We start from the raw sequence: 26,806 nt of genomic DNA, 5'->3' as shown, positions 1-26,806 counted from the left end.
GGCGCTTTTGTTGCTTTTGTGCTTTTCCTCCTTTTCCGCGTGCCATCGGACGGAGTAGCTGCTGTGCTTCGGGACGCGCTCTTCGTGTTAGACGTGGGCGACGGCGAAGGACCACCACCGGCGGCTGAAACGCTGCATGCGCTCGAAGTTATGAGACGTGCTATGGCCGCAGATGAAATCAGCGACGACACGTGCACGCGTTTTTATGGATTTGAACAAAGTCTGCTAAGTGACCTGACAAAGAAAAAAGAAGCAGAAGGACATTAGAGACTTTTTCTTCAAGAAATAAATGCTTTTTACGTACGTGTGTCTGAGTGAGTTCACCTCTGACTCTTTAATTTAGCTAGTTTTAATTGTTTCGATGACACGAATTTCGGCTAATACGAATATTTTTCGTGACCCCGTGAGATTCGTATCATCGAGATTCCACTGTAAATAGTGAAACAAAGCCAGAAGTGTATCCACTCTCCCATCTCGACGACATGTTGGATTGCCTTTACGGGGCCCAGTTTTTCACAACATTGGATCTCCTTTCCAGGGTCTGGATAGTTGAACACAACCTGGAAGATGCCGAAAAAACAGCTTGTATAATGCCCAACAAGCTGTACCAGTTAAACCATCTTCCTTTCGGCCGTTCCAATGCACCAGCCACCACTCAAAGACCCATGGACTGCATCCTCAGGCATTTATAGGCCAACTCCAAAGAATTTTCACTTGGGCTAAACAGGTTATAAATGCATAGCATATACTATCAAAGTAATCTTGGCAAAGCTGTAGGGCTAGTAATTGTCTAATTTCCTTATTAGTAGCCTTTAACTAGCACCTAAGCAGCAGACATGAGCACCTGGCCATGAGTGTTAGTGCTGCAGATACGGCAAAAGTCAGGTCCGTACATGGTTTGTGCACACAGTCGTGTACGGTTCCAGGAACCGTACACGACTGCCGATTTATAAGTTGTGTCTAGCGCCCAGATGCATCACACCCTCAACGTTTGCTGGTTGATGGGTCTCTCTCTCGGCATGCTTTCTTATAGTCATGCACATGATTTGAGCTATTGCAAGCATGCCGACGCATTGTGTGGCTGTCGGGTGCTTGAACATGTACTCGACCACGAGCGATGGCTGTGCAATACGCAATGCTGCGCAGAGGAAAGCAGAACACATCTTTCCTGTCGCCGCTTTCAGGGTGCAATCATGCACCACACCACAGCAGGCAAGTGTGTCGCAGACCAGCCAGTGTGCACAAAGCACATAAACTGCACTTGACGGAGCTGCACATTTTGCAAGCACAGTCACTTACTTGTGCAAAATCTGCTTGCCTATCGCTCTCTCGGGATGACTATAAATACACTCAGTTCTGTGAAACTGCATTGTTCATTCCAGGATACCATGCATTTGACAGATCATATCGCCAAAAATGTAAACAAATGCATGCTTGGGCGATCATTGCAGGTGCAGCAGCACCATCTTTGAGACACTTCACACGTTTCTACTGTGGACAGGTCAAAGTAGACAAACGAAAGACTTTTGACACAGCGCCAGAAATTTTGTCAGTAGGAATCGTAAGCAGCATTTGTCAAAAAAAAAGAAAAAGAAGAATGTGACGTGGCGACCATGGTGCAGATGCGGCGCAAAACGATGACAGAATGCAATGCCATCAGGGTGAGACGGGTGAAACTTTACGTGCACTTTGCGCCGAGCCTCAGCTATTTCCCATCCTTTACTGCAGATGGTAGTAGTTACTTGCTTGGTCTTTCAGTCTAAGGTAACTAAGCTCCCTTAGCTTGGTCACGCTCCTCATCTCCAAGCAGAGATGGAATGCATCGAGGCTCTGCTCGTTGAACATGGACAGCCAGATACAGAAAACCAGCTCGACTTGAAGAAGTACGCTTCACTTTAAAAGAACATTGTGGGCATAAAACGACACCGGCACAGTGCATATAGCAGCTAGCAGTAGGTTAACTGTATGGCCAGCAGACGTGCAGGACCTGTTTGATGATATACGAGAACGGTACAAGCAAGAGAAGCAAACAACACAGGCACTGGTTCCCTACGGTCTAAGTCGTAAGTCACTTCCGGTGAGTGGTAATGGCAGCATTTTTTCTTTTTCTGTTTCGATTAAAAAAAAAAGAAGATTTTTTTGAGCCTTTTGTAATGCATCCACTTGTATTTCAAACGTAAAATTTTGCACAGGGGTTACTGTATGCTAACATTATCTGAAACTGGCTTTCTATGCAGTCGAAAATTTCGTTGCAGTTGGCCTTTAAAATGGTTCATGGCATTGCCCTACCTGGATGACGTCATTGTATATGCTTTAACATTTTTAGAATGTCAAGAACTACTAGAACTAGTCCTACGTGCTCTCCACGATGCTTGCCTTCAAATCAAGTCCTTCAAGGACTTTTTCAATTTTCTTGAAGTGACTTACTTGGGTCACGCCATCAGTGCAAAAGGCATGAGCCCCAAACCATTTACAAACAGCACCGTGATACCATGATACACCAAATTACCACGACACCACAAATTATAACTGATACTAACAGCAAAAAAAGTTCATGATGAAGAAATTGCAGTCACTGACCAAGTCAAGGTGAAAATAATAGAGACGTTTCGGGACCCGTACGGGCTCCTTGATCACACTAAAAGCGGGCAAGAGCCACAAGTCGTTTTTATGCCAAAATGTGACGTAGGGAACGGGTGTAGTTGGCAGGAAGATTTCCATCAGTGCTGTCGATACTGTTGTCAGTAGTTTGAATAAATAAAGATTCTAACAAGAGTCGCGTCATCGAATTCTTTTCCTTAGCTATTATAGTAGCGTTTTCCCAATCGATGCGGTGACTGCGATTATCGGCGTGTTCGGCAAGGGCGTTCGAGACTTTTTTCTTGTTGGAGACGTCCCTTTGGTGCTCTTTTAATCTTCTCGTAAATTTGCCGGTTTCACCGATGTAACTGCAGCTGCAGTCTGCGCATGGTATCTTGTAAATGACACTGGAATAATTCTTGTTTTCAAGCCGATCCTTTACGTTAACAAGCTGATTTCCCAGCTTTTTGGATGACATGTGCGCTAGTCTAAGATCATATCTTGAGAATACACGGCTAAGAGCTAAGAGCAGAAGCTCCATTCCAAGGTTTTTAAGTTTGTACCACCGCAGCAAAAGCATCTCTACCATCGCCTCTTGTGTACTAACGGGTCTGCATCTGCAATATACAGATTACCGAAAGTTCACAAGCCAGGTGTTCCACTACGGCCTACTGTAGACTTCACAAGGTCACCGCTGCACCGGTTATCAGGTTACCTACACCAAGAGCTGGGCCCGCTCGCCGGCAAGACAGCGACGCACATTTCGAATTCTTCAGCTTTCGTGGAGAAAGTGCGCAACATTTCCCTGGATGAAGACGACATTATGGTGTCATTTGACGTGAAGTCGCTCTTCACTTCAGTGCCTGTTGACCTGGCCGTAGCTACGTGCAGAGATGTCCTGCTGGCGGATGACATGATCGCTGAGCACAACCCTTTGGAAGTACAGGACATTTGCGAGCTTTTAGACTTTTGTTTGAGCAACACCTACTTCACTTACGCCAAACAGTTTTACAGGCAGATCAACGGAACTGCCATGGGTGCTTCCATTTCTGTTACTACCGCCAACTTGGTCATGGAGGTCATTGAACAGAAGGCCCTCGCTGACTTCGCTCCCGCGCCGAAGGTTTTCGTGCGCTACGTAGACAACTGCTTCTGCATTGTGTGAAGCCAGGACGCTTCACGCCTCCTACGTCTTCTCAACTCAGCAGACGCAGCCATACAATTTACTACAGAATACGAGTGTGACAACAGCCTCCCCTTCCTTGACGACCTCGTGCGGCGAAGTGGAACGAGTCTCTCATTTGCTGTGCACAGGAAGGCGACTCATACCGGCCGGTACTTAAACTTCAATTCATGTCACCCGGCCTGCCACAAGCAATCTGTCGTCTCATCCTTTGTGACGTGGGCCACACGCATCTGCTCAAGTGACCACGAAACACAGAACGAACTGAAGACAATTCGTCACGAATTATCCAGGAATGGGTACCCAAGAAGTTTATTAACAAAATGGAAGCCCGTGTCCTCCATCCAAAGCCGTTTCAAGGCAAGTCGTTCACGAAACGTGCTGGCGTCCCATATGTGCCTGCCGTCAGCGAAGCTCTTAGCCGCATATTCTCAAGATACGATCTTAGAATAGCACACATGCCATCCAATAAGCTGAGAAATCAGCTTGTTAACGTAAAGGATCGGCTTGAAAGCACGAATTACCCCGGTGTCATTTAGAAGGTACCCTGCGCAGACTGCAGCTGCAGTTACATCGGTGAAACCGGCAAATTTATGAGAAGATTAAAAGAGCACCAAAGGGGCGTCTCCAACAAGAAATAATGTCTCGAACGCCCTTGCCAAACACGCCAATAATCGCAGTCACCGCATTGATTGGGAAAACGCTGCTATAATAGCTAAGGAAAAGAATTCGATGACGCGACTCTTGTTAGAATCTTTATTTATTCAAACTACTGACAACAGTATCGACAGCACTGATGGAAATATTCCTGCCAACTACACCCAATCCCTACGTCACATTTTGGCATAAAAACGACTTGCAGCTCTTGCCTGCTTTTAGTGTGATCAAGGAACCCGTACAGGTCCCGAAACGTCTCTGTGTTATTTTCACCTTGACTTGGTCAGTGACCGCAATTTCTTCATCATCATGTCACCTGACCAGACGAACTTTCGTCGAACTCTTGACTAAAAGAAGTTCATGGAAGCTATGCTTCGCCATCCAGTCAATGTGGGGATGCCTGCTTGAGTATGCATTGCCATCGCGCTTTCATACTGTGGGTATTTGAATACATAAACCCTAAAGGGGCCCTGAAGCACTTCTTGGACGTAGTAAGAAAATGTTGCCGATCTGTAGATGAGGCTTCTGTGAACATGTGAGCCAAATATTACTGCACAGCATCAGCAGGCAATTCATGATCTCATGGCAAAAACAGTAGAAAATAATTTGCTCTCTCCTTTGCAATGTCGTCAGCAACTACGTCGCATGCAGGCAACCAGGCCCAACATGTACTGGTGGACTTCAGGATCATGAGAACCTTCCCAGTAATACTATTGTTGCTCATTCTGAGTTAAATAAATCATACAGATATATATATATGTATATATATGTCTGCGATCTCAAAAAGACCAAGTAAGTATTTCATCTTTGCACTTCTGGTCTACACACGACAGTTGCACATAGATGTGTCTGCTTCATGTGGCCTCAGAGATCACTCCAGCATGCTGCAATGAGCCCTCTGGCTCTGAAAATTACATGCTCTGATTCATCTCTGTTGGTGACGTGGCTCCAAAGAAGTCATACTAACATAGAATGTTGCAGTCTTTCTCCGAGTCCAAGGCTGGGTCATGATTACAACAGTACAGCAGCTGTTGTGCCTGCAGAATGGGAAAAAAATAAGAAGAGTAAGGAAACACATAAAAACAGCGGACTTTACACATGCCTCAGACTAAGTCCTATCCAAACCTGGCCCTTTTCCATGCGATCACTCCAGAGGCCTTTAGCTCTACTTGCCCTGACTGTGGGGCTGTTAGCAATCCTGCACACATGCTCTGGTGATGCCCCTAGCTACAGGGACCCAATCGCATTACGGAAAAATTGAGCTCTGCCATCCAAAACTCAGAACTTTCATGGAAAACTTGGGCTGCCCAGAGAGCCCACGATGCGGCGGTTAGGCTCGGCCAAGCAGTACCCATGTGGGAGCGACCCACAGCTCTGCCCTAGGGCAAAGCTTCTCAGGACCTTGTAAATAAAGTTCTCTCTCTCTCTCTCTCTCTGTCTGTCTGTCTGTCTGTCGGTCGGTCTGTCGGTCGGTCGGTCGATCGGTCGGTCGGTCGGTCGGTCGGTCGGTCGGTCGGTCGGTCGGTCGGTTGGCCGGCCGGCCGTCCGTCCGTCCGTCCGTCTGCTAACAGCTGGGGCTCTTCTTCTGGTTGAGAAGTTTGAGCAGCACGGTAAGCATGCCTGGTGGTACGTAACTTACCCACAGCATTTCACACATATGAATTACATACAATAGAAGACATAAGCATGAATGAGCCACTACTAGCACAATGACTACGCAAGCACCACCTCCTACACAAGCACCTGCCTTCCACTACCTAAATGCAGAAACGCACCTTTGACTCTGACAAAGCAGAAAGAGACGCATACAGCAGCTTGACCCGACTCTTCACATCAACGTCTTCTGAAGAATCCATTAAATATGACAGGATTGTGCACAGGTCTGAAATGTGCAAACAGTAACAATGAACAAACAAATAGCATCAAGTTAAATGTCACAAAAACTGTGTCCTGCTTTCAACAGGGCACTAACCTGAGCCGATTGCGTGGTTTTTTTGGTGCAGCACAACACTGCAGCAGAGATCAATTAGCCTATTTCCCAGCAACCATCCACGGTGAGCAGAGAGCCCTTGGTTTGCGACCAGCCTCTCAATGAAGTGGAACAGTTGCTGCAAGGCCAAAGTATAGATCAGTAAGGGCTGGGCCAGTGCCAGGATGAAGACTCAGTGCCGTGAAATACCCTAGGAAGATAATTCTCATCAAGTCAAATTAGCCTTCCACCTGACACAGACAGATGTCAACAACAACAACAAAGAAAAAGAAAAGAAAAACAATTCGGTTTCCTAAACGTAATCCATGTGGTTGTGGAAAAATTCTTCCACTGTAGGGTTCCCGGCCTCACAGCTGACAAACTGTTTCTGTTCCTCCTTTCACTTAGTGTCGTGACAACTAAGAATGACTCATGGTCCACAAAAGCAATGAAGAAGGCTTGCTCAGCACAATGCGTTGGCGGGCTAGTTGGTGCGAATCCATTAATACTTTGTTTAGCGCAAAACAACAGACGCAAGAAAGACGACAGGACAAGGCACTTTCGTCTTTCTTGTGTCTGTTGTTTTGCGCTAAACAAAGTATTAAAGGCTTGCTCACCTTGACTATGAGCTGCCAAACAGCTGCCATGCCAAAGAATTGACTGGATGCTAATGTTGAATGAAGATGTTGATTGTGGTACTACATTTTATGAAACAGACTGACTCAGGCTATCTTGTGACAGTTAGTGAGTGACAGAAGATTTAGAAATTTTTTCATTTATGACACACTAGGTGTGCGACAACAGTTATTTAAAATAAAGTGGACGAAGTAATTTTGTATGGCTTCTAGGACAGCATTCAGTGTGATGTTACTTGGGTTCCACACCAATGAGATATATTCCAACATTGGTTGAATGTTAGAGATATACATAAGCTTCTGCAGTGCTACTGGAGCAAGCTTAAAGTTTCTTCAACTTCAACTTTATTCATTCTTCAGTATACACTAGAAACGTCCTCCTGGGCTAAAAGCTGCCATAAGCAGCTTGACTGGACCCAAGAGGTGTTGTACATGGCAGCATAGGCAGCGCAAGACAGCATGTAGCTTGCTCATGATGTCCCACAGTCACAGGGCGTAGTCGGTGTTTCCCTGGATGTTTGCGTCTTTACTGTTAGCGAAAAACTCCCCTGGAAGGCGAAGTGTTGTTCCGTATACCAGTTCCGCTGAGCAGCACCCCATACATATACTATATCCTAAACTGCGCTTTGCTTTTGCAACAGTTGCATTTACAGATTATTCCAACTCAAGTTACTACTAGTACTATACACTCCAAGATGTTTGCACGAAGGCACAACATCAAGTATAGAGTTATCAATGAAGTAATTTGAGCATGCTGTAGGTTGGCAAGACACATGCATGGCACTGCACTTTCACACATTCAATTCCATACACCCTGTTCAACACTAGGAAAGAATGTTAAGTCGATCGCCTTGGAAACAAGCAGTGCCATTAGCATTACAGTCGAACCCACTTCTAACGATGCCAGCTTTAACAGTATTCGTTGATATGTTTCCGTTACGTATGTTTTCCAGGCGCCAACGTTCAGAATCGAGAACACCAAAAAATGACCTAATAGAGTTGCATTCATTTTTTACCGGTTCATACATTCCCCGAAAACACGATTTTTCGGCACCAACGTTCAGTACATCACCAAACTGCGACCGTATGATAAATTTTCCGGCTGCTAGACTCCATGTAGGTGTTAGAACACGCGTCTCAGCAGAGCAAGGCGAGTGAACATCACGCGTCTCAAACAACCACTGAACTTTTATAAGCTGCGATCCTCTCGAAGATAACTAGGATTGTTCCATGCACATGCGCTTTTGGCACTACCCCCAAAGCGCCTTTATGTGTCGTAACAGTACTCCCCCCCAGTGGGTGCGCGAACAATGGGCGCACTCGTACGACATGCTGTGGTTCATAAGTTCATGCGCAATGGAGGTCCTGTACACCGTCCATTCCACGTGGTGAACCTTTTGACGGTCTGTTGGGCCTTTCTTATCTGGTTTGCTGGGGGTCCTTGTGGTAATGGAGCTCGAGGTGCTGCATGTACTTTGCTGTCGCAGTCCATGTGTGTTGGTTTTACACGGTCGAGCGAAACCACGTTGTGATGGCCACCTCTGTCGATCGTAATGTGCTTGTCTCCACATTTCACCACCTTGAACAGCCCATCATACGGGGATCGGAGTGGATGCTGTATGGCTTTGTGCCTCACAAATACGTGAGAGCAAGTGGAGAGATCACAGTGCACGTGAACAAACCGTGCTGCTGGCGGACGCAGAGGGACAGCGCGTAGCTTGCTCATGATGCATGACGTCCCACAGTCGTAGGGCATAGTCGGTGTTTGCCTGGATGTTCGCGTCTTTACTGTCAGCGAAAAACTCCCCTGGAAGGCGAAGTGTTGTTCCGTATACCAGTTACACTGAGCAGCTCCCCATATCTGCTTTCAGAGCCGTCCTAATTCCTAAGAGAACAAAAGGCAGTGCCTCCACCCAACTGTGAGTCGCAGTTGCCGTCAGGCTAGTCTTCAGCTGCCGGTGGAACCTTTCCACCATACCGTTGCTGGTGGGATGGTAGGCAGTTGTTCTGATGCTGGAGGTTCCCAGGAGCTGTGTGATGTTCGTGAATAGGACAGATTCGAATTGAGTTCCACGATCCGTAGTCACTGTTGATGGTACTCCGAACCGAGCTACCCAGTGGTAGATAAAAGCACGGGCAACAGTATCAGCAGTCATGTCTGGAATGAGGAAGGACTCCGGCCACCGCGTGAAGCGATCAATGCAAGTTACCAAATAGCTTTGCCCCAGACACGCGGGCAATGGTCCCACAATGTCGACATGCACATGGGCAAATCGAGTGTCTGGCACAGGGAAGGATCGCAAGGGGGTCACAGTATGTCGCTGCACTTTGGAGCGCTGGTATGCGAGGAACTCTCGTGTCCAGCGTCGGACATACTGGTTTATTCCTGGCCACAAGAACCTCACTGTGCACAGCTGTTGAGTGGCTCGAATCCCTGGATGCGACAGGCTGTGTAGCAAGTCATAAATGTTGCGGTGAAGATTCGTGGGCACGAACGGTCTGGCCCTGCCTGTGGACATGTCACAGCATACAGATGCTGTGGGTTCAGTCAATCATTGCAGCTTTAAGGTGGGGGTTGTAGATTTCAGTAAATGATTCAACTCACTGTCACTATGTTGAGCCGTCGTTAGTGTTGTGAAGTCAACACCGCTCAGCAGACTGACGGCATTCAATGGGCTGCGCGAAAGGGCGTCTGCAACAGCATTGTCTGCCCCGCTGACATGGCTTATATCCGTCATGAATTCTGAGATGTACGACATCTGGCGGAGCTCCTGTGCCACGTGTGCACCAGTATCTGAGTTTATAGCATGTAACGTGTAGGTCAGCGGCTTGCGGTCCGTGAGTACGAAGAATTCTCGCCCTTCTACATAGTAGTGGAAATGTCATATAGCAGCATATATGGCCAGGAGTTCCTTACCAAAGGTGCTGTATCATTGTTTGGACGGGCTCAATTTTCTGGAGAAGAAGGAAATTTGTCGCCACATTCCGCTCAACTTCAGCTGCAATTCGGCTCCAATAGCTGCATCGGAGGTGTCTACCATTACGCATTGAGGAACACTCAGCTATGGGTATGCGAGCAGAGCGGCATTTGCAAGAGCCTCCTTAATCTGCTGGAATGCTTGTATGGCTTGGTCATTCCACTGCATGGCACTTGCATTAGTTCCTGATGTTGTGAGTACACTGTGGAGAGGGTGAAGGATATTGGCGCATTTCGGGACAAACCAACGGTAAAAGTTTACGAGTCCCAGGAACTCTCGAAGCTGATGGAAGGCTTTTCGGCTGTGGAAACCGTCGTACTACTTCAACCTTGCCCTGCTGTGGCTGTACTCCCGCGCTTGAAATGCTGTGAACCAAAAATGATAGCAACGTTACCCCAAGCATTCCCTTTGCCATATTGATAACAATCCTGTGCTCTGTCAGTCGCTGCAGCACGCAGCATAGATGCCTCTCGTGTTCTTCGGGAGTGCAGCTAGCAATCAGCAGGTCATCCAGGTATACGTTGCAAAAGCCGAGGCCTCGGACAACGCTATCCATGAGTTGTTGAAAAGTTTGGCCTGCGTTCTGTAAGCCGAAAGGCATCCGAAGAAATTCGAACATTCCAAATGGCATTGTTATTGCGGTCTTGGGAACATCCTTTGGTACTAGGGGTATCTGGTGATATGCTTGTACCAGACCTATTTTTGAGAGTACGTTAGCACCGTGCAGGCAGGAAGTCATGTCGTGAGCGAGCGGCACTGGGGGTCCGGTACGGTCACTCAGTTCAGTGCTCGATAGTCCCCACAAGGGCACCAATCGCCGTCTGTTGATTTGGGGACCATGTGAAGAGGTAACGCATATGGGCTCGACGAAGTACGTACACTATCCCGAGTTCCATCATGTGGGCAAACACCTGCTGTACTAGCCACAGCTTCTCGGGTGAAAGGCGCCGTGGCCACGCGGGTAGGCCTGTGGTTTCGATGTGATGCAGAACCCTGTGCTTCACTTCGGCAAATGCCTGTGGCTGTCGTGTCAGCTCAGGGAACTCTTGTATTGTGGCAGTGAAGTACGATTCTCCATCTGGACTGAGCAAGGTCAGGCTGAGAGGAGGGTGCCAACACGGCTTGTCTTGTACCGCTGCACGACAAGCAGGACACTGAAGCCGCTTGTTGCGGACATCGATTAACAAATCGAAGTATTGCACAAAGTCTGCGCCTAATATGGCGAACTTGACATCAGTGGCTATGAGCACCCAGTTAAACGTTCTGCTGAAACCGAAGTTCAGCGTGAGCGAACGAGGTCTACATGTTGGTACCACCGTATTATTGACGGCTTGCAGTGGTGATGCCTTAGGGTTCTTTCTTTCGGTTTGTGACGACGATATCACACTTACTTTGGTGCCTCTGTCGACTAATAAACGAACTTCGTTGCTGTGGTCGGTAAAAAAGAATACCGAGGGACGACTTGAAGGCAACGTAAGAGCACTGGTTACCCTCAATGCTTGCAGAGGCCGTTTCCGGAGTGCGCGCAGGGTGGAACACAGTTACGCACAGCATTTCCGAACTGCCGATGATACCAGCTTATATTCTGATGCTGAGGTTGTGATAGCGGTGTGTTTCGCTCACTCAATGTTTGCGCCCTCCTGCTTGTGCGCAAAGCTGATAGCGTCTCGGTGAGTCCTGAAATTTCTTGAAGTTCGTCTCGAGACTGTTGTGCTTGAACAGCAGCCAGTGATGTGGGCGGGGTGATTGCTACCAGCCAGTCGGCAAGCTCGGCAACAGCAGGTAGATCTTTCTGCTATGATGCAGCGACGATCATGCGGACACTTGAAGGTAGCTTTTGCAGAAAAAGTTCTCGCAGCAATACTTGTCTAGAGTGTTTATTGTTTCGCCGAACAACTGGTGCAGGTGCCGCAAGAGCTGACTAGGAGTACGGTCGCCGAGGTCCGTGTTGTGAAGCAGTTGCTGCAGTCACTGTCGTCCGGGTTCTTTCAGCTTCGCATATGCATTTTTGGCAGGCAGTGCAAGCAAAAGATCCCTTATTTCCCTGGCTATGGCCGGCGGGAGACTGCTTACTACGTAGTGGTATTTTGTAAGGTCTCCTGTGATGCATCGTGCTGCGAACTGCAATTCGACTTGTATGAACCAAAGGGCAAGGTCCACAGTCCAAGAGGGGGGGTGACTTACGGTCGACTGAAGAGACTGTTGGGGAGGCGTCTGTCGTGGATGTCGAAGTCATAGTGGCATTGGTGCATTAGCCCGATGCTGCAGCACGATTCCTCGATTCCGCGTTAGCACGCGGTTCTTGGCAGAGCATGGCCAGTGACCATTACACATCCCAAACAACAACTGAACTTTTATTATCTGCGATCATCTCAAAGATAACTAGGATTGTTCCATGTGCATGCACTTTTGGCACTAGCCCCAAAGTGCCATTGCGCACTGCCACATAAGCAAGAAAATGCGCGAGGTGCGCGCGATCGAGAACAGTATCTGCTCGCCGCAACAGCTTCACCTAATACTTGCCTGCCTGTCTCACATCAAAACGCCGGTGCACACTCAGTTTATCATTTCAGTATGTACCAGCAAATCTTCTCCGGGGTCGTCGCACGCAGCATTCACAGCTATCACCGCAAATCCTATTGCGATAAGCATCTTTGCCTACCTGTTTCAGAGTGTGTGGTGCCGTCGGAGACGTAGCGCACACTTTTTAATAGGTGATAACTGAAACACGACGCCGTTCCCTGCTGCAGACTGCGATCATATACATTTTCGGCCGCTAAATCCCATGTGAACAAGAAAAAGGTGCAAGGTGCACGCGATCGAGAACAGCATATCTAGCCGTCTCACGTGAGAATGACGGTGGCTGCGCACAAAACGACAGCGCGCAGTTTCTTATTCTGGTACCAGCAAATCTCCGCCCAGGTCATCGCGGGCCGCATTCACAGCTATCACCGCAAATCCTATTGCGATAAGCATCTTTGCCTACCTGTTTCAGAGCGTGTGGTGCCGTCGGAGACGTAGCACACACTTTTAATAGGCAATAACTGACACACGACGCAGTTCCCTACTGCAGACTGCGATCGTATACATTTTGCGGCCGCTAGATCCCATGTGAAGAAGAAGGCGCAAGGCACGCGCGTTCGAGATCAGTATATAACCGGCCGTCTCACGTGAAAATGACGGTGCGCACAAAACGACAGCACGCAGTTTCTTACTCCGGTACCAGCAAATCTCCGCCCGGATCGTCGCAGGCTGCATACACAGCTATCACCGCCAATCCTATTGCGATAAGCATCTTCGCCTAGCTGTTTCAGAGCGCGTGGTGCTGTCGGAAGCGTATGGATGGATGGATGGATACAACTTGTACGTCCGGCAAGGTTTAACGCGACCTGGGCTGAGGTCTCCCATGGGGGAACGTCAAGGCCCTGCCTGAATGCTGTCTCAGAGGCTTGCTGGACTGCCCACGTCTGAGCCGCGCAGAGCGGTGGCCCACCTCGAAGAGAGGGTCTCCGGAGCAACTGGCATCCTTCCTGTAACTACATCGCACTCCCACAGCATGTGTTTGAGTGTTGCTGGTCCTTCCTGGCACAATTTGCACGTGTCGTCCTGATGCTTATCTGGGAAGATACGTTTCAGATGGCATGGATTAGGGAACGTGTTCGTCTGGGGTTGTGTCCAGGCGACGGCCTACTTCCTGTTCAATTTGGGACTCGGCAGTGGGTATATCCTTCTGGCATTTAGATATGCACTGGTTATGTCATTGTATCTGGTGAGCCTGTCCCGTTCTGCGCGAGGAGTGTTCGCTATCGTGTGAGAGGCGTTGCCCTGTTTGGCGGGGCGGGTCATGTCTCGCGCCATACGGAGCGCCGTCACAGAACACCTATACAAACTTAGAGAAGGGAAACTGTACCTTCCACAGTGCTACGGAAATAAGCGCAGCGGTGGCGTCGTGAACTAAAGTATGCGACCACAGGTGGCGCTGTACAACAGGAAACGGAAACGGGGTTTTGCACAGTATGGCCGCTTCACCAGGTGTTCTGTGGCTTTACTGGGTTTCTGGCTGCTGCGCCTCGATCGTGCTCCCGCCAGTTTAGTTGCTGTGTAGCAAACGTAGCGCCTACATATATATGTAGGCGCTACGTTTGCCACACAGCTACCAAACTGGCGGGAGCACGATCAAGGCGCAGCAGAATACATGTAGCGCTGAGTCATATCGAGTTAAGGCACACTCTGAACTGACTTTTAAGGGCATCCCGAGCGGTTTTTCGTTTATTACGCCGCCGTTACCACGAGTTGTGCCGCCGCGCTCCAGCTGTTGCATTTCGTGTAGGGCTACTGACAGACTGCGGTTTCCAGGTGGCACGATGGCCTCGACTGGAATAAACGCACACGACACCAAAGATTGAGTAAGCCTGAAAATATTTTATTCGCATTTTACAAGTACCACAAAAAGCACACGTCTACGCATCCACACAAACGCCGTTACATAGTCAAGAACATAGTCAAGAAATGGCTCATTAATAAGGGTAGCACAAACGCACAAGAAAGAAGACCTAAGCTACAAAACGTACGGTCGGCTGCTAAGTATAATAGTTTCCCTGTCACCGTGTGTCACTTTCATACAGCATCTTTACAGCACTACCAGGCCGGGTAGTTTGGCGGAAAGAACGCAATAGCTTACGGCCGTCAGCTGCCTCTTCCTTACGGGTGTCATAATTATCCTAATCTCCGCATCAACGTCGTGCAAGTCCGCATACAGGTGTTTGTATCTGAACCATATGTGCCAGCTTAATACATGTGTGGTGAAATTATGATAACCACTGCGTCTTATCAAACGTATTGATTTTGCAAATGCGCATTACAGCTGACGGAACGACATACCGTAAGTGAAGCACAAGAGAACAAGGACAAAAGGAGGATACAACACTTGAAGAAATGAAGAATTAGTAGGCGTACAGCAAACAAGTGATGACGGAGAACACACAATGATGCATCAGGTGTTATGTTTGCGTACTTACGGTGTTATGGAGATCAACGGCATAAAAACGTACCTTCAAGCGTACTCCCTCAACCTCCGCCGCATTCATTATGATAATCAACGCCTAAACAAAATGAGGCACTATTTTTTGCCAAGAGTAGACCTCTTTACAGCAAGTCTATGTAATGACTCGCAGACGAAACCAGCATGCTTTCGAAAATGTTTTACCGCCGTAGTATTCGAACGCCAACGGCCAGGAAACACATCGATACCAATAGGCTGTCGGCTGTCGGTGGTTAATCAGGTACAAAAACCTTGACGCTATGACTAAAAAGCAGCTTCAACAATCAAATAAAAAAAAAATCAACTGCCTATTTGCCTGAGGTAAAAAAAACATCCTTAGACACCTCGATTGTTTATGTCAATGGTTTGTGTAAAGCAAAAAAATTCAGCATGTTCAGCGCCCCTAGCAGAAGAAGAACAAATTAAAGTATGCGACCAAATTACAGTAGCTCCACTTGCGCGCTTACGCTGAAACTTACGCTGAAATTTTTCGCCCTCTGTGGCCATTTGTTGAACTTGGGAGTGTGCGGGGCCTGGCGCCATCTCGTTTAGGTTCGGGAGCGCGTCACCTTCCGTGGTGACGTGCGCGGGGAACCATGTGATCCTCGAGCTCGCGGTTTTGGATCTGCTCACTTTGGCCAGAATGAACAGGGCTTCCTTGGGAATTCTACCTTTGGCGTAATTCTTTACTGCCGTTTGCGAGGCGCTAAGTATGACTTCGCATTCCTGTTCTGTGAAGGCCAGCGCGATCACTGCTTCCTCCGCTATTTCTGAGTGTTTGGTATATACGCTGCATGTGGTTCTGATTTTGGAGTTTGTGTCTATGATTACAGCAGTGTATTTTTGGCCGTTCAGATATTCGGCTGTGTCGACAAAGCGCGCATTTCTCTCCCTGCCGAATGAATGGAACAGAGCCTTGGCTCTTGCCTTTCTTCTACCTCGGCTATAATCAGGGTGCACGTTTCTTGGTATGTTTGCCACTGTAATGGTGTCTCTGATTTTGTTGGGGATTTGCATTTTCTGGCCGAGCTGGTTGTGGTATGTTATGTCAAGCGTGTTCATAATGTACCTTCCCGTCATGGTGGTCAACAGGCGTTCGAGCTGCGAGATGCGTTGTGCTTCAGCTATTTCTTCCAGGGTGTTGTATATGCCCTGCTGAGCCAGGAGCTTGGTGCTCGTCGATTCCGGCAGGCCCCGGGCTATCTTGTACGTTTTCCTTATGAGGATGTTGATCTTGTCCTTTTCCACGACGTACCAGTTGTGGTAGGCGGCTACGTAGGCGATGTGGCTGACAACGAAGGAGTGGATCAGTCGAATGATGTTTTCTTCCTTCATGCCCGCGTGTCTATTGGTTATTCTCTTTATTAGTCTCGTGGCGCTGGTGACTTTACCTTCGATCTTCCTCATGGTTTCGCCGTTAGCTCCGTTAACCTCAATGATCATTCCGAGGATTTTGACCTTGTTTACTTTGGGGATTGCGTTTCCGTCTTGGGTATACAGGCCAATTTCCTCGTACTCCCGGGTCCCGTGTAGCTTTTTGGTGGCATGCCTCTGCACGTGGGCCGGTAAAGGATGTGGGGAGCCCTCTTGGACCCCTGTCTCCTGCTCATGCGCGACTTGGGCCATTCGCCCGCGCGATCGCTGGGGACATGCAGTTCCAAGCCTTATTTTGGATAGCGTACATTCCCCGCGGCCACTGGCGCCGGCGTGATGCAGCGTGATCCTGCTGCTTGCGCGCGCAGCTCACGTTACGCCGTGCGCCGCGCGTAGGAACTGTGCCTGACTGAGGAGCAGGCCCCTCCCACCCTCTCTTCGGCTTCTCTCTCCTTCAGCATGGGAGGTACACGGGCACTTTCGCCAAACAGATTGACTTTCGGTGCTCTTGGCTGTCGGACGTGCGGACCCACTTGGTCCCGCACCCCTCTGAGCAAGGCGGCCCCCTTCTGTGTGGCGAACCTGCTCGGAAGAGCCAGAGTGGCGGAGCAGACTTCCCGGGAGCTTTTACCCTTAGTCTGCGACTGCCACCCCAGTGCCGTATTCCTGTATTGTACGAGCATATTGTACATAACAAGGAACAAAGCCCCATTCGTTGGTACCACGGCTGGAATTGTCTCTACGCCTTGCCGGTGAGTCAGCGAACCCACCGCGGCGCCCCTTTACGTGTGCTGCGGAGTGGGGACAAGCTACGTGTCTCCTTAGACCTTAGCTAGCCAGGTCCGGGCACGTTAGCCCAAAGCCCCACAAGGAGTAGTTCAGACTTGCTCGAGGAGCATTTGAGGCCCGTTCCTTGAAGGTATTCTTCGATATTGTGAACGGCCGTTTATAGTGCGTTCTCAATTTGGCCGTCACTGCCATGGTCCACCCAAATCGTTATATCATCTGCGTATATAGCGTGGTGGATTCCTTCGATTTCCCGTAGTTTGCTGGGGAGACCCAGCATGACTAAGTTGAAAAGGAGCGGAGATATAACTGAGCCCCGGGGGGTACCTGCACTTCCCTGGGTTTGTTCTTCAGACTCGAGGTCGCCAACCATCAGGGTGCCTTTGCGATCGTTCAAAAAGTCCCTCACGTGGTTGTAGGCCCTTTCCCCCCAGGTTCAGATTAGACACTTGTTTCAGAATCGGCTTGTGAGCGACGTTGTCAAATGCTTTCTCCAGGTCTAGTCCTAGGATGGCTCTGGTGTTTCTTGTCTTGACGTCAAGGATCTGGTTCTTCAGTTGCAACATGATGTCCTGTGTGGACAGGCGGGATCGGAAGCCTATCATGGTGTGGGGGTAGGCTTCAGTCTCTTCTATATGGCTGTTGATACGGTTCAGGAAGGTGTGTTCCAAGACCCTACCCACGCACGACATGAGAGAGAATGGGCGTAGGTTCTCCAAGCTCAACAGCTTTCCAGGCTTGGGTATGAGGATAGCCTTGGACCTCTCCCACTGCTCCTGGATGCGGCCTTCTCTCCAGCACTTGTTCATATAGCCCGTGAGTTTGGTGACAGCTTTGTCGTCCAGGTTTTTGAGCGTTTTATTGTTAACCCTGTCCGGTCCTGGGGCTGACTTGCCATTGAGTCCTTGGAGTGCCGTTCTGATTTCCGCCTCACTTAAGTCTTCATCTAACTTGGGACTAGGACTGCCAGTGTACCGGCCGTGCTCGACCGTCGGTCGTTGCGGGAGGTACTTGTCGCAGAGTTTCATGACGATTTGCTTCTCGCTTGCCGCCCCTTTCTCTTTGTACAGAAGTCTCTGTATGTCGGCTCTTTGCTTGGATTTGCTTTGGGTTTCGCCCAGCAGGTGCCTCAGCAGGTGCCTCAGCAGTTGCCACGTACTTCCGTTGTGGAGTTGGCCATCCACGGCGTTGCAGACTTTGTCCCACTGTTGCTTGCTCAAGGTTTTGCAGTACTCTTCGATTTGTTTGTTTAGTTCGGCTATCTTTTTCCTCAGCTTTCGATTGAGCCGCTGGCCTTGCCATCGGGTTTGTATCGATTCCTTGGCTTCCAAGAGGTGGGTGAGGCGACTGCCCATCTTCTCCATCAGGATTTCGGGAGTGATGGCTTGCGTGGCCTCCCCGACATCCCTGGTCAGGTCTGCGATCCATGTGTCAATGTCACTGATCGGCTCGTCGTCTAGCCTGAAATCCTGGTGCTTGCGGAACTTGTCCCAGTCTGTCCATTTCAAGCTTTTGAACGGGGGTGGGGGGAGGTTCCCGCTCAAGAGATCGTGATCTCGATGATCCTGTGGTCGCTACCTAGGTTTTCTAGGGTGTTTCTCCAGGTAGCTCTCTCAATGTTTTTGATCGTTGTTAAGTCCGGTGTGGTATCTCTTGCAACCGAATCGCCCATTCGCATAGGGGCGCTGGAATCCATGATGAGCGTGTATTCCAAGTCTTGCGAGTCCTGCGATAACTGTTTGCCCTCGGTTGTGGTGTGGCCGTGTCCCTAGGTATGGCACGGAGCGTTGAAGTCCCCATCCACTATTAGCGGGTTCAGGCTGGCGAGCTCGGCAGCCTTTTTGAGCAGGGAGAGAAAACGCTTCCATTTTTTGGATGGGTTACTGTATATGTTCAGTATAAAGATGCTATCCTTTTGCGTTCTGTTAGGAATAATCTTTATCATTATATGCTCGGCCTGTGGGCCTTCAATCTCATGTTCTGTGGGTACTAGGACCTTTCTGATTAGTGTGGCAATGCCCCTATCGTTATGGGATTTAGGGACGAGGGCGCGGTAGCCCGGGATGTTGGCTGACGCACCCACGGCTTCTTGTAGCATTATCACATCGGGTTTGGGTTGCATGTTTTTGAAGCATTGTTGTTGGACCGGTTTTTTCCCGGCTAGACCTCTGCAGTTCCACTGCCAGACCAACAGCTCTTTATCGTGTTTGGCCATCCTGGAGTCTTAAATAAGGAGCTGTTGAGAAACTGGAGCAGTGCGCAGGGGGCCGTTCCACCGTGGAAACATCTGGGATTATGGGATTTATATTATTACGATATGATTCCGCGAGAGACGAGCAGCCGCGAGAACGACGAAGAAGTTGGTCGGTGCCCTCGGCACGAGCGAGTGTCAGCCTGGCTGCCTGGCTCCAGTGTAAATAGCGTGTAAATAGCATCTCTCGTCTGTGTCTTTCCACACGTAACATTTCTGGTGGAGGTGCGGGGTACTGCAGAAGCCGCCGCCTTCTCTCGTCCCCGATCCCCGTCCTCACCACGGAACTCCGAAGTGGTCGGCACACCGAGCTTGTCACCATGCCTCCCGGTGACGAACCCGCCTCCGCAACGGCTTCGGCTTGTCTGACTGCTCCAGTCGTCACGGTTGCCCCACATCGTGACCCAGGTGTGTTCTCTGGCCTGGAGGGACAGGATGTCGACGACTGGATCAAGCTCTATGAACATGCCAGCGCTAATAACAGGTGGGACCCAACGATTATGCTCGCCAATGTCATCTTTTATCTCGGCGGCACCCCACGCGTGTGGCACCAAATACATGATGACGAAATAACCAGTTGGGACAGTTTCAAAGAAAAACTGCGGGAACTGTTCGGCGACCCCATTGCGCGCAAGGCTGCCGCGAGAAAGGCTCTTGCATCTCGTGTTCAGTCACCTACAGAGCCATACGTTTCCTACATCCTCGACGTCTTGGCTCTATGCCGTAAAGCTGACGATCATATGTCCGAAGGAGATAAAGTGGCACATGTGCTAAAAGGCATCGCCGACGACGCTTTCAATTTGCTTGTTTTCGGCAACGTGTCGACTATCGATGCCATTATAAAAGAATGCCGTCGCCTTGAACAGGCTAAGAGCCGCCGTATCTCAAACCACATTGCGCGCCTACCCAACACTGCTGCTACGTCGACATGTGAGGGTCGACCACGTCAGACCACCACCTGTGACGACGTCACCCGCATTGTTCGCCGCGAACTCGAGGCCGCCTCTTTGCCAGCCTTCTCTACGCCGCATCCCGATCCGCCAGCAGCCACCATTGCGATGATTCAGGCTGCCGTCAGACAGGAATTTGAAAACATGGGTCTGAACACCGTGTGTTCCACGTCTCGACCCAGCGTTCCCCAGTTATCTAGCGGCCCTCCTCATCCCCGGCAGTCCTTTTCTGCCACATCTCGCCGCAACCCGTCTGAATGGCGTACACCTGATGACAGGCCGATCTGCTTCCACTGCTGTCGTATCGGCCACGTCGCCCGTCACTGTCGCAACCGATGGCCACCACCTCCTCGGAGTTACACCCCCACTTATTCCCGCACCTTTGGACCTTCTGTACCCTATGCCACCCGCCATGAACCTACTACTGCTGATGTCCCTGCTCCGAACCTTCGCTACAGCCGCTCGCCCTCACCTCGACGCCACCAGTCTCATTCGCCCCAACCCCGCCGCTTTTCTTCGCCGCCTATCGCCTCCCGCACCCAGCCGGAAAACTAGGCACTGCACCTTCTGGAGGTGAAGCTGCGTTGTCGACCCTGCCCTCAAATCCTCTGCTCACGTTACCTACTAACCGAAACCTTCTTGACGTTGACGTTGACGGCTATCCTGTCACGGCACTCATCGATACAGGAGCACATCTTTCTATTATGAGTGCTGCCTTCCGACGACGACTGAACAAGCTCCTAACCCCAGCGTCGGCACGCGTCGTCCGCGTTGCGGATGGCGGTACTGTGCCTATCATCGGCATGTGTACGGCACGTGTCAGCATCGCCGGCCGCCACACTCCTGTACTCTTCACTGTAATTGCTCATTGCCCCCACGACCTTATTCTCGGCCTCGATTTTCTCTCCGCCCATTCTGCCCTAATTGACTGCTCTTCCAGTACCCTTCGCCTCGAGTTGCCGATGCTCGCAGAACCTTCTGACGCACCCCACTGCCGCTTACGCTCCACCGGCTTTCTTCGCCTGCCGCCAAAGTGCATAGCCTACATTGAACTGTTGTCTTTCCCACCAGTTCCTGATGGCGAGTACCTCGTCACTCCTCTACCCGACATCCCAATACAGTATGACGTCACCGTGCCTCACAGTATCGTTACTATTACCGCGAACCACACTCGCATGCCTGTCAGTAACTTTGGATTGGCAAAGCAAATTCTACCGCAAGGTATTTGCCTTGCCACCATTGATTGTCTTGGCGACCAATACGTGGCAGCGTTATCGACCGATGGTTCTCGCGACCTTAGCATGCCCATCGCGCCAGCCTCGGGCGTCGATCCCAACATAAAGAAAATGGTTGCGACGGACCTGTCCTCTACGCAGGCTGAAGACCTTTGCGAAGTATTATCGTCCTACCGCGATATTTTCGACTTTGACGATCGCCCTTTAGGCCAGACGCTCGCGGTCAAGCATCGCATTCTTACTGGCGATGCTGTGCCTATTCACCGACGACCGTATCGAGTTTCTGTGTCGGAACGCCGAGTAATTCAAGATGAAGTGAACAAAATGCTCGATAAAAACGTCATTGAGCCTTCATCGAGTCCCTGGGCGTCACCTGTGGTGTTGGTTAAGAAGAAGGACGGCACGTGGCGCTTCTGTGTTGATTACCGTCACCTGAGCAGCATTACAAAAAAGGACGTCTACCCGCTCCCACGTATAGACGACGCCCTTGATTGCCTGCACGATTCCAGATATTTCTCGTCTATTGATCTTCGTTCGGGATATTGGCAGATTGCTGTTGACGATATGGACACAGAAAAAACCGCGTTCATCACACCTGATGGCCTATACCAATTTAAAGTAATGCCGTTTGGATTATGCAACGCCCCTGCCACCTTTGAGCGTATGATGGACTCCTTGCTCCAAGGTTTCAAATGGTCCACATGCCTCTGCTACCTCGACGACGTCATCGTCTTCTCGCCAACGTTCGACACTCACCTTGAGCGTCTCACAACTATACTTGATGTATTTCGAAAGGCGAAGCTGCAACTTAACTCATCGAAATGTCGTTTTGGCCACCGAAAAATTACTCTTCTGGGCCATCTAGTTGATGCTTCCGGAGTACAGCCTGACCCCGACAAAACTCGCGCTGTCCGAGAGTTTCCGGTTCCGAAGACAGCCGCAGACGTTCGCAGTTTTGTAGGGCTGTGCTCGTACTTTCGTCGTTTTGTTCCAGATTTTGCGACAATTGCTAGGCCCCTAACTAATCTTTTGAAGAAAGGCGTACAATTCTCGTGGGGTACTGCAGAAGCCGCCGCCTTCTCTCGTCCCGTCACTCTTCTAACCTCACCACCCATTCTCGCCCACTTCGACCCTGATGCCCCTACAGAATTACGTACAGATGCCAGCGGTCATGGTGTAGGTGCCGTCTTAGCCCAGCGTCAGCGTGGCAAGGATCGCGTTATTGCTTATGCGAGCCACCTCCTAGCACCATCGGAGTGCAACTATTCCATTACGGAACGCGAATGCCTTGCTGTTGTCTGGGCGGTTGCAAAGTTCCGTCCTTACCTTTACGGTCGACCTTTTTCCGTAGTCACTGACCATCATGCTCTTTGCTGGCTCTCATCGCTAAAAGATCCTACAGGCCCGCTTGGTCGATGGGCTTTGAGGCTACAGGAATTTTCATATACCGTGGTGTACAAGTCTGGCCGCCTGCACCAAGACGCTGACAGTTTGTCGCGTTACCCTGTTGACGACTCTGACTCCTCCAATATTGCCAGTGCTTCTTGCGTATTCTCGGTATCCCAGCTGCTTCATTTCGCCGACGAGCAACGCCGTGACGCCTACATCAGAGCACTCATCGACCGTTTTGAACACTCTCCGGCCGATGCTACTCTACGCCTCTTCGTCCTCCGCGACGGTACTCTGTACCGTCGTAACCTTCATCCAGACGGCTCTGAGTTCCTGCTTGTAGTACCTAAACACCTCCGCTCCACCGTTCTAGAAGAGCTTCACGACGCACCAACGGCAGGACACCTCGGCGTATCTCGAACCTATGACAGTGTACGTCGCCGTTTTTTCTGGCCGGGCCTTGCCCGTTCCGTACGACGTTACGTCGCCGCTTGTGAACTTTGCCAACGACGCAAGAAGCCTTCCCAGCTCCCCGCTGGTTACCTGCAGCCGCTCGACATCCCTGCCGAGCCCTTCCATCGTGTCGGCTTGGACCTTCTAGGCCCATTTCCGGAATCTACATCAGGAAACAAGTGGGTTGCAGTCGCGGTGGACTACGCGACCCGCTACGCCGTAACCTGTGCTCTTCCGACCAGTTGTGCAACTGATGTTGCGGACTTCCTGCTACATGATATTATATTGATGCATGGTGCTCCGCGTCAATTGCTTACAGACCGCGGCCGCACCTTTTTGGCCGAAGTCATTGACGACATCATGCGTGCCTGCTCAATACAGCAAAAATTTACCACCTCCTACCACCCCCAAACGAACGGCCTCACTGAGCGTTTGAACCGTACCCTTACAGACATGCTATCCAAATACGTTTCAGACGACCACCGTGACTGGGAACTGGCTCTACCTTACATTACCTTTGCCTATAACTCTTTCCATCTCGAAACTGCTGGCTTTTCCCCGTTTTACCTCTTGTATGGCCGCGAACCGACGCTACCACTGGACACTGTGCTTCCGTCCGCCACAGCTTCAACTAGCGATTATGCCCGTGATGCAATCGCCCATGCTGACCATGCTCGCCAACTTGCGCGCGCTCGTCTACAAGTGTCTCAAGACAAGCAGAAACAACGCTACGACCTCCGTCACCGTGATGTCCATTTTGTGCCCGGAGCCCTCGTGTTGCTTTGGTCCCCATCGCGTAAAGTCGGCCTTTGTGAAAAACTGCTTTTCTGTTACACAGGCCCATATCGCGTGATACGCAAAGTGACCGATGTCACCTATGAAATCGTTCTAGCCACGCCCACGACGTCCTCCGCTGTGACAACCAGTGACATTGTCCACGTTGCCCGACTCAAGCCCTACAACTCTCCATGCCCCTTGGATATTTAACAGCACCGTGACGGTGCTTTTGCCGCCGGGGGGTAATATTACGATATGATTCCGCGAGAGACGAGCAGCCGCGAGAACGACGAAGAAGTTGGTCGGTGCCCTCGGCACGAGCGAGTGTCAGCCTGGCTGCCTGGCTCCAGTGTAAATAGCGTGTAAATAGCATCTCTCGTCTGTGTCCTTCCACACATAACAATATTATGAGTTCCCGCATTTGGCTGTGGTGATTGCGACAGGGACGGTGTCACATCTCCTTGAGCTTGGCCACGCTGGTTGTGAGGCCGGATATGGCGAAAGACAGATTGCCGATTGCACTTTGTAGTTCGAAAAGCAAGGCTTTAATATTCGATCTTGCCTGTTCGTCGCGGCTGTTGTCTTGGCTTTGCACGGCTCACTTTTTCGCAGGTGGGGTTGCTTTGTCCTGTTCATCGCCATTGTTGCTCGGAGCACGAGTGCTGACAGGAGTGGGTCTAGGGGGTTGCGCGGGATGTGCGACCTTTCTCAGTTCGTGTACCTCTTGGGTTTGCTGTTGTACTAGGCTACTGAGCATGGCATTCTCACGTTTTATTTCTGCAATAAGCTCGTTGTGTATGTTATTTGGAAGCGTAGCGCACACTTTTGTTAGACAATAATTGGAACACGATGCAGTTCCCTACTGCAGACTGCGATCATATAAATTTTGCGGCCGCTAGATCCCATGTGAACAAGAAAAAGGTGCAAGAAGCACGCATTCAAGAGCAGTATATAACTGGCCGTCTCACGTAAAAACGACAGTGCACACAAAATGACAGCGCGCAGTTTCTTATTCCGGTACCAGCAAATCTCCGCCCGGGTCGTCGCAGGCCGGATTCACAGCTATCAGCACCAAACCTATTGCGATAAGCATCTCCACCTATTTAGTGTACAGCGCGTGGTGCATAGTGCCATAGGCTTCAACGGCATACAGCGTCGCCCTGCAGCTCGATTTCGTTTCGATTTCCCGTCGCCCTCTTGAAACACCACGCAATAGGAAAACAACAAAACGGATCTCGAGCCACTACAGCACCACCAGCTCGATGCTCGTCGGCGTCTCGTGCCGCAACGATCCGCGCGATGCTTCGCATTATGTAAATATCAACAATAGTTGAGTCTGTCAATTTTTTAGTTACTTTGCGTCATACAATTTCCCGGTTGGTACGCTTTTTTTCGCATTTTTCGCATGCTGCATTATTGGTTATAACAGTTAAGTCTGGCTACTGGGTATGTGCACCAAAAGGAAAAAGAATTCAAAATCCTTGAAAGAAAAATTCGGCAGAACCCATCTCACAATGACTGTCAACGGTAGTGCATTTAGCACTGAATCAATATAGAGCCACAACATATTTCCACCATCGAAACGAGTTATGTACGAGGTGTGTACTGCAGCGGGATTCCTCTTTCATGCTTCCCTAAGAACACTCAGTGCCATTTAGTGCCGCCGCCGCAAAGCCTATATGTGGCCTCTGAAATGCATGGCTAACGGTGCTAGCAAACGCTAAGAAACGCTGCATGCCGCAACCAGGCTCCTCTCTCGCACTTCTTTCTAGACACACTGCGCCATATAGTGGCACTGCCGCAAAGTCCATGCATAGCCTCTGAGATGAGAAGTGTGGTGCGCCGGTGCCTGCAAACACTGAGAATTTTTCCCTCGCTTGCTGCTCACTCAGTGGCACATACTCAGTGACCCAACTTGGCGAGAGGTTTATTGAAGAGCGGCAGATACCCAGTGCATTCATGGCGCAGCTCACTAAAGCGTTGGCGTGAAATACATTCATTGAAAAGCGGCACATACCCAGTGCATTTGTGGCGCAGCCTGCTGTGTGTGGGGTTGCTGTCCTTAAGGAACCCTTGTGATGCGGGTTCAATTCTGCTCAGCATCGGAGAAATTTAAGGCATCTTTTTCATCATTGTAGAGGGGCATCTTCCCTCTAGAAAATGCTTAGTTACACAAGTTGGCATCAAAGATGTTCATTAAAGAGTGGCACACACCTACTCGAACATACCTAGTGACCCAAGTTAGCATCAAAGAGGTTCACTGATGACCAGCACAGACTGAGCGGAACATACCCAGTGCTTCATTTTCCCACCTACTTGGGTCACTCGATAGTTAGTGGTCGAATGAATAGTGTATTGGGCTGCTCTGCTGAGGGAACAGGGTTCGAAACAAACCATCGGATCAACTTGGATCACTGAGTATGTGGCAACGTGTACATATGTGCCGCTCTTCAATGAACCTCTTTCACGCCAATGAAATGAACTCGTCTTCAATGAGCCTCTTTGATGCTAACTTGGGTGAATTACATTGTGCCAGTAGGTGTGTGCC

At 50.0% G+C, this 26,806-nt stretch overlaps 1 protein-coding gene across 3 annotated transcripts in view; it reads right to left on the bottom strand.

The window, feature by feature from the left end:
- The window catches only part of LOC126545444 (uncharacterized), a 244,514-nt gene that overhangs the window by 73,352 nt on the left and 144,356 nt on the right, over positions 1–26,806 (bottom strand). For all 3 annotated transcript variants that reach the window (XM_050193324.2, XM_055061243.1, XM_055061244.2), the window contains exons 13-15: positions 6,393–6,528; positions 6,196–6,302; positions 5,388–5,457 (exon numbers count right to left, since the gene is read on the bottom strand). In XM_050193324.2, the coding sequence (XP_050049281.1) occupies positions 5,388–5,457; positions 6,196–6,302; positions 6,393–6,528 (313 nt within the window). The remainder of the gene's footprint in view (positions 1–5,387; positions 5,458–6,195; positions 6,303–6,392; positions 6,529–26,806) is intronic.

The sequence above is a fragment of the Dermacentor andersoni genome, chromosome 1 (genome assembly GCF_023375885.2).
Source record: "Dermacentor andersoni chromosome 1, qqDerAnde1_hic_scaffold, whole genome shotgun sequence".
In the NCBI taxonomy this organism is placed as follows: domain Eukaryota; kingdom Metazoa; phylum Arthropoda; class Arachnida; order Ixodida; family Ixodidae; genus Dermacentor; species Dermacentor andersoni.
This window is presented reverse-complemented; position numbering and strand designations above follow the sequence as displayed.